The following is a 9,143-nucleotide window of genomic DNA, read 5'->3' as shown; positions in this document are numbered from 1 at the left end:
CTGGGTCCATGTTAATTTTTTTGCTCATTCTATCAATTTCAGCGACTAAAAGTAGTACTTTTGACTGAAGGAAACAACCCCATTGACCAGAACGCAAATTTTACCATACAATTTTATTTTCTACGAGTAACCATTTTCTACAACCATCAGGCAGGAGGTGGATGATGGATTTGCATTAGGCTTCAGTTTCAAATGAATTTTAAGAAATTATCTGTGTGTGAAAAACGTTAATAATAAGAGACAAACGTAACTCCTTACAACGACAAAATACTTTATTATTTCATCAAATTTATTTAAAAAACGAGGAAGAAGAAAATAAAAATAAATTAACACATTTTACATTTTCGTATCAAAAGGGAAAAAATATTCAACGGAAACTATCATGAAACTATACGTGTACAATACAAATTTTTTATTCATCTGTTCGACGAATAACATATAATTTCTCGTTAAAACTACCGAGTATTTGCTAGGAAACTATAGTCTAGCTCTTATGAGTTGACTTGCGCTCCTTCGAGGCTTAAATTATTTCATTTGCTGAAATAGGGGAGAGGAAAACCTTTTTACGTTGCGATAACGATTATTGGGGTTATGCAGATCTAAGAATGTCTCATCTATCAATCCTCTCGTTCAAGGACAAGCATCAACTTAACAGAGCCCCACTACATATTCTACTACGAAATTTAGGTATTAAAAAATCTAGAATTTTATAATCATTTTGAATTTTATAAGTTTAGAATTTTATAATTAGAGATAGACTTAGATTAAGAATTTTATAATCGCGTTGCTTTTTTCCTATCTGACTGAACTAACTTGAATAATTAGTGATTCAATGAAAAAATATTTTTTCTTAATGTAAAATAATAAGAAAGGATCAACTTTTCTTCCGACTGAACAAAATTCCTACATAATTTAACATAAGTCATTATACAGCTGAAACATAAAATGAACACAATAGTTAAAATAGTTACACAATGACTATAAATCAGCTACAAAAAGAAAATTCTAGATGCTTGCTAATACAATAGCGCACCATTCATCGACATAAATGTAGTAATTTGTTCTCAGACACACATGTCTCTTGAACTACGAATAATTTACAAGAAATGGAGAAGACTTCAGTGAATCGAGGTATAATAAATTGGAGGGCGCATTATTCGAACATGCTTCGTTAAACGGAGTGTTCTTTCTGTACCACGTGAGTCAGAACCGTTTGGTGACTAAAGGTTGTACGTTTGGATTTCTTATTGCTGTTTACCTAGATGTAATATAGACATAGCAACAGGCGGGACATATAAGAGAAAATGATCACCAGGAACGAGTAGGAGAATCATATCACGTCGCAGCCCAATCAACGAATCGTATTGGCTGGACTAAAGTAATTTTTAATCATGCAATTAAAGACAACCAATCAGGGCGTGTTTGGAAACACAATAGCGTGATAATTATTTACAGGGTGTCCGTGAAAAGAATCCCTGATTTCAAAATTAAATATCTCTAAAATGAAGGCCGATATTGAAATAAAATAAAATAAACGGTATGTTTATTGTGAAACCAATAAAATCATGTACAGAAACTTGGAAATTAGTAACGAAAATTGCCAGCAGGGGCGCTGCACGCTGTAATTGCAATAGAAATCTACATAAATAGTGCTGCGAAGGGGTTAGGCGCTTCAGCAGTACTTACATTTACGCTAGAAATTATCGTTTAACCCCTTCGCAGCACCATTTAGATACAGCGTGCAGTGCCCCTGTTGGCCAGTTTCGCCACTAATTTCCAAGTTTCTGTACATGATTATTATGGGTTTCACAATAAACATACTGTTTATTTTATTCCAATATCGACCTTTGTTTTCGAGATATTTTGTTTTGAAATGAGGGAGCCCTTTCCTGGGCACCCTGCATGTAGAATCAGTAACCTGCCTCGGAGCACGTTATTTGTTTTTATTCCCCTGCAGGAAAAGAAATCCTGACCCACGTGATTCCTAACTTCTGAAACTCTTATAGTTACCATTGCGCAATCCATCTCTATTATACATCGATATTCAGTGCATGACACATTGATACATTCGACAAATACATTTTATCCAAAATTTCTTTAACTTTTTAATACTCATGAATGGGACATCATTCTTTTAAAAATGTATTTTAGAGAGTTCTTAGCGTTGTAAACACGTGTAACAGCTCAAGTTCTCCGTCTCTTATATTTGGTACAGAGAAATGTCTCGTATACTTTTCAAGACTCGGCTTTCAATATTACCCCATGGATGTCCTAAATGATGCAAGTCAGCTATCTTTATGTCACTGGCTTTCTAATGTTCCTGATTCAGACATAGTGATGCTGTCTGGAATCTAGCATGTGCAATAGAATGCAAATGATTAAAGGGTGGCTTGTTTCAGTAAGAGAGACTGTGCTGTTCTCTTAAAATTTAACCTTCTACGAAAAGCTTTTTCAGTTTCTAAACAAATTGTGCAACAAAGACTTGCGATAAGGTTTTAAACTATTCTGTTAAAGCTTTAGAATAGCTTTATTGCTGTTACTGAGAAAATCCTAGAATTATTTTTAGTCTGAAAATGTTGTCTGAGTCTCTGTTTACGATTGACAATACAATGCAGCGGTGTAGTAGTATTTACAAAAGGTTTCAGCTGTTAGCAGTAAAAAGCCTGGATAAATCTATTCAAAATGCATTTCTAAAGAAACATATTTCGCTAAAAATACCTAAAGTAATGAGTATTATAGGCGAAACCAAGTTTCTTAAAAGCATGGAATTAAAAAGTGACTTTCGTGAGGAAAAAAAATGTAGTCAATCCTAAGGGACCATGATGCCAGTTACACAAAATTAGAAAAGCGAAAATGAGAAAAGAGCAAATGCGACAACACAAAAAATAATAATAATCTCCACGACTTTAAGTTAAATACATCAAGTCCCTGCACGTCCTTTCTGTATATCATTCAGACAGCAAGGATTTAGAAAACAGTTTTGGTTTCGGTAACTCTGCACCAATGCGTGCTGAACACAGACGAGGTCTTCTCCGCTCCGGACTCCTCCGCGCATTCTGTACAGCGACTTCGGAACTATATCACAGGTAATAGGAATTCTGATTATCAGACTGTTGTCAGTTTCTCTGACGTCGGTATGAACGATTGCATTTCCTCAGACTTGATGCTCGCTATCTTCTCCACCACCGGAATAGGCACTGAAATTGAAAAAGGCACATCAGTTATTCCAGTCACATTTCTATTAATGCATGTGTAACATTGTATGAAGGAAAGGTGTCGGAAAACGAACATTACTACAAAATATGTAATGCATGCGACAAAACAAGGCATTAAATAAAATTGTTACACTTAAAATTCAACATATTTTCCGGCACATGAGTCAATTTTTTTATTTCTCTAAAATACATTAAATATCAGCTTTTTTTTTGCGACAAAATATGTAATGCATGCGACAAAACAAGGCATTAAATAAAATTGTTACTCTTAAACATCAACATATTTTCTGACACATGAGTCAATTTTTTTATTTCTCTAAAATACATTAAGTATCAGCTTTTTTTTTGCGACAAAATATGTAATGCATGCGACAAAACAAGGCATTAAATAAAATTGTTACTCTTAAACATCAACATATTTTCCGGCACATGAGTCAATTTTTTTATTTCTCTAAAATACATTAAGTATCAGCTTTTTTTTTTGCGACAAAATATGTAATGCATGCGACAAAACAAGGCATTAAATAAAATTGTTACTCTTAAACATCAACATATTTTCCGGCACATGAGTCAATTTTTTTATTTCTCTAAAATACATTAAGTATCAGCTTTTTTTTTTTGCGACAAAATATGTAATGCATGCGACAAAACAAGGCATTAAATAAAATTGTTACTCTTAAACATCAACATATTTTTCGGCACATGAGTCGATTTTTTTATTTCTCTAAAACACAGTAAGTATCAGCTTTTTTTTGTGCGGTATATGAAAATTATTTATAAAATGAGCGGAAATTATTCATAAAACGAGTGCGAGGTAGTATTTTCAAGTGACGACAGGGGTATCTCGATGGGAAGTCACTGTGAGCTCCCAAACATTTCTTTATTCGGAAATTTTTTTGGAAGTCGGCAAAATTATCATAACTTGGTTCATTTTGATTTCGTTTAAATATAACATTTTGAGTTATTTTCTACGTAAGACTTTTTTTTATGCGGTCCCTACCCAACGCATAAAAAAAAGTAAAAAATAACTGTGCAATACTTATTTCACGTTTGCACCTTACAGCGGTACTTTAGTTTAATATAAAATCGCAGCAAAGGTTTTAACATTTTACTTATGCTTTATTTTGAACGGTTTCTCCGCTGAAACCTTGAAAATATTAAAATAATTTTTAAATTAAATCTTGGGTCCCAAAAAAATAAATATTACATTACGATTAAAAATAAAACAGATTTTTAAAGTAGTGGGCGATTCTTTCGTTACGTGTGTTAATTTTAAACATCATTTTTCAACTTTATAACAAACTTACTGGATACTTTTCATAGTTTTCTAAACTAGTTGTTAAATTTTCACGTGCTTCAAGACTACAAAAAGAAAAAAAAAAGCTGAAAGTTGATGTTAATTTTTTGTTGCAAAATTTTTTTTTTCTGAAATTTCGTTACGTGTCGTACCCTTTATAAAGCTTGATATTTGAAACTTTGTATAGATACGTTTAATTCTGTGAAGTATAAATAAGTAAAATCAAGATTTTTTTTAAATAGAGAGATATTATCAAAGGTGTGTTTAGATATTTTTTTAAATAAAATTTAAGCAGTAAATATTTTTTTTTTTTGATTTTGTGAAATTGGTGCGTTAAGTGTGTTAACAGAAAGTTACGTGTGTTACCCTTTGTGAATATTACAACTCAAGAGTCACAAATACTGCACAAAAATCATTTAATTACTTGAAGAAACCAATTCATTTTAACAATTGAAGCAGATCATAGTTTGAGAAGAAAATTTTACTGGACTTTCCCACTGTGACATGAGTGACTTTCTGACGCTGTTTCTTTGCAAACAACAATAAAAATTTTAGTGAAGTTTTTAAAATATCTTTTACTTTCTTTTAGTATGATAACGAAGACTATCTAGGATTATTTTAATGTCAATAATTTTATTGTGGATAGATATAAAATTTTTCATAACATTTTAAAGCATTATGTTTGTGACTCAGAAAATGAAAGATGAACTGCAGCTTAAAGAGTAAAATTAACGACATTTTTTTGCATCTGTATTAAGTGTTACATTTGTTAATATTACTATTTGCAAATATATTTTGCTGAAGCTCTTACGTTGCCAGTAAGATGAATACCCTATACAAATGTGACTGAAGAGTGTTAAGAGAGTGGCCGCATGTAAAATATGTTTCATTTAAAAGTCATTTTAGTACTAAAATATGATTTATTTAAGTCAATTTCAAATCACAGGAACTAAAAGCCCCCAAGATTGTTAACTAAGGGTGACCAGGAGGTGAGGGATTTTGGTGAAGATTGCGCCATTTAAATCTTTAGAGGTAGTCATTTTATAGAGTTTTTTTAATGCCATTTGCGGGCAGAGAGTAGCTCTGTGGAATTCCAGGGGGATGGGTCATCTTCTTTGGAGGGATGATAACCTCTGGGATAAACTGTGTGATTTGGATTTTTCCTATCATAACATCAGTCACCTACTTGTAGCTTAGTAACTGCCTTTGTTTTATTCGATCAATCATCAAAAATCACTATCAAATCTGGTTCAGATCATCTGCATGCCATAATTTTGCCCTTCAATGCTAACACAACGTTCATTCCTTTGATACCTGGAGTATATTTAACATTTTTGCACAGGTTTTCTTCAAGTCAATATCAACTTCATTGAATAAAAATACTTTGGTTGAATGTGTACGATCCTTTGTTACGTTAAGGAAATCAGTTGGTGACTGAACTTTAATGTTTCTCAATTTACTCATACTTTTCTACCTAAACCAAAGATTTTACCTTTTTTTTTATGCTGTCACTATTCTCTTTGCCATGTATGAAGATAACAAATATTTAATTTAAATTTTTGTTTAGGTGTGGAAATAATTTTCGCTTTGGTTCTATTCTCTTCCTTCAAGTACAACCCTTTTTAAGTCATATTCATACATGAAACATTGTTTTATTTTTTCACTGAGGCATAGTTTTAGAGTCAGCAGACAATATTTTTAGATGAATCATTTAAAACAGCCTTACCTTAACACTCAAATGTAAAGATCCAACATTTGAAGAAAATCATACAAAAACGTTACGTGTGTTACCTCCTTTATGAAGTTCTAATAAATATTTTCTACCAAGCGTAGAAAGATGAAACTTGAGGTATATGACGAACATATCAAGTTAATTTATAATATGAGATATTTTTCTTTTGACCTGCTAATTTAGGTTAGGAGAAAAACTTTACTACTTTACGCGTAACGTGTGTTACGGAAAAAAAATAGTCTGAGTATTTTCTAGGGTTGAAATTTTAATGATGGTCTCACTTTTAAGGTTTTAACTCATCGTTATAAATGAACATTTCGTTCAATGTTATTTCATAGTCTTTTCAAGAAAACATTAATGATTAAGAAAAATTTGGCTTTTAAATTTATCTTTATAACTATGCATTTTTTTCGGTACTGTCTGTGCTTCCAAATATGGCCAAAATGTCATAGAAAAAATGTTTTTATCAAAAAATTGATGCTGAACTTGAAAACAGTAGATATTTTTTAATCTAAAAAAAGATGTTTTCAATTTGTGTGAAAAAAAATTTTCCGTCTGACAGGACCACTTTTTATAGAATCGTCCTAGTTGGTTTTAATTTGACTGAATTGTGATAGACACTCCCGTGTTCAGCTTTCTTATGCTAAACAAGAAAAAAATAGCAAAAAATGTTTTAACGCATAGGATTTTATTAAAATGTCGAATGAGAAATATCAAATAATTTTGTTAGCTTCAGTTATAACTTACCCAAACCATTTAGTTTCTTTTCACAGGAACCCATATTGTTTTTGAAGCAGGTACGCTTGTATAGCTGGTAGCAAGCACAACTTATCGTTACAGTGGCAATAAGAGGCAAGGAATACAACCAAGGAAAGGCTAAAACTTTCTTTTGTATCTGAAATTAAGAGGGAAAATACAGTAACTATAGAATGCTAAGCATTTGAAACTTTCAATTACGAATTAACTCTTTACCTCTCAACGTTTCTAGTTTGAGAAAAAAATATTCATTTGAATACATCATTCTTTTAAGCATATAAATGATTTCAAATATTTTTGTATTAAATGGATAATCTACTGAAACAAAATTAACTGTTGCATTTCTGCAACAATAAGAAAAACAACAGTAAGTTTTCGGTGTCTCCCCAAGGAATTTCGGTTTACCCCAAGTTTCGCCGACATTTCAAATTTCTTCCCCCCCTTTGCTTTTTCAAAAGGTATGATTGAAACTGTAAAGCAGAGGAAATTTTTTCGTGTCGGCGAAAGTGGAGGGGGGGGGACACCGGAATTTCCTTCAGTGTCTCCCTAGTTTCGCCGACACGAAACTGCCATCCCCCCGTCCCCCTTTTTTCAGTTTCAAATCATACCGTTTGATAGATTAAAGTTGGGAAGGAAATATTACCTGTTGGAGAAACTGGGTAAACGAAGTTTTCAACGTTCAAAATTTTTTATTTATGTGGTTAAAACTGTTGTTACTTCTATTGTAACAAAGTCCCTACATCACATTTCTCACAAACGGAGTGTAGGAATCCTTTGCATTTTGGGTATTTACATAGAATGTTTTGTATTTGATATTATCATACCTAGGTAGTGATAAAACATACAAATTTTCCATATTTTGTTTCTTAGATGAATAATTTCAGAGCTTTATATCAGGGAAGAAATTGCCAACTGTTGTAGCAATGCAACAAACGTCAAGTTAAAAATTTACATAAATATTCTAACTTTTATACAACGGAAGTATTTTAGCATAAAGACTCATTATTTTGGCATTTTCGTATTTTGGCATAAAATCTTTCATTCGGGGAACAAATATTTCTTGATGTCTTCAACCTCTAAAACGTTACAAAATTTGAACAAAATGTCTGCAGTAAACACTTGCGACAAATTTTAATTCAAGAAATCACCTCAATATTTCCATCCACTAGACAGAGGGAAGTTGAGCAATATGTGTTAATTGAAATGTTACAGGACAGAAACGATCACAGAAATCGTTCTTAAAAACTTGCCGAATGAAAGACATAGACTTTTAGGGTTTGCTACAGGCTACAGATATGCTATCTGGTTACATAAAGCATTATTTGAATGTCAAAATGAATTAGATAAGAATTTTCCAACTTTCGGCGAAAAAAAATTCGGGTACAGACTAATATTGTCTGACTACTGATGCGATGGAAAAGTGAACATCCGGTTTATAGGCGAAAATGAACGCATCTATTAGTTTGCAGGGATGCCAATTTTGCCGTTGTAGATGTGTGTTAGCCAATAAATTAAGCAGAGTCACATATAGAACGAACGATAGACGCTCAGCAAATTTCTCTATCTTCCCATTTTTAAATCGGACCTGTTAAAAAATCTGTTTACAAAAGTGTATCCCAATGGGGTTTTGTTGGTACAACAGTAAGTGCATGCGTGAAATGGGCCTTTGAAATCATTGAAGTGGTTGGTGCGAAGAGCATCCGCAATTAAATAAGCAACAATGATGGCCACAACGCATTTTGCTGTCACTCTTAGAGTAAAATAAAGGCCGCCTGAAATAAACACGCACATACAAGTTGTAAGGTGTCTTAAACTCAGATTAAGCACTTAATGATCGAACGTCCTTACATGAAATTCCCAGTGCACTATGTCCTTCTATATTATCATGTCCTACATTTATGTTTCAGAACCAGTTCTCTTTCTTTATCATTATGATTCAATGTGTTGTGATTTGTTTCGCAGTTAGACGACTACTTGATAATTAATTCAAACGACGCAAATAATTGCTATAATTGAATTTGAAATTAGCTTCCACATGCATCCAATAATTAAGATAAGAAATAAAAATTATTATTTTTTGATAAATGATCATTTGAGGCAGTGGGAAATACAGTGATGTAAATGCCAGAAAGAAAAAGTTGGA

At 32.4% G+C, this 9,143-nt stretch overlaps 1 protein-coding gene across 1 annotated transcript in view; it reads right to left on the bottom strand.

Annotated features, from left to right (window-relative positions):
- Positions 1–262: 262 nt before the first annotated feature.
- Positions 263–9,143, bottom strand: part of LOC129222101 (ileal sodium/bile acid cotransporter-like) — a 64,664-nt gene continuing 55,783 nt past the window's right edge. Inside the window, exons 5-6 of the mRNA XM_054856545.1 lie at positions 6,992–7,139; positions 263–3,197 (exon numbers count right to left, since the gene is read on the bottom strand). Of these exons, the coding sequence (XP_054712520.1) occupies positions 3,106–3,197; positions 6,992–7,139 (240 nt within the window). The 3' untranslated portion in view covers positions 263–3,105. The remainder of the gene's footprint in view (positions 3,198–6,991; positions 7,140–9,143) is intronic.

Source organism: Uloborus diversus, chromosome 1 (assembly GCF_026930045.1).
Source record: "Uloborus diversus isolate 005 chromosome 1, Udiv.v.3.1, whole genome shotgun sequence".
NCBI lineage: Eukaryota > Metazoa > Arthropoda > Arachnida > Araneae > Uloboridae > Uloborus > Uloborus diversus.
Note: the sequence above shows the minus strand (reverse complement) of the source record. Positions and strands in the feature narration are given on the sequence as shown.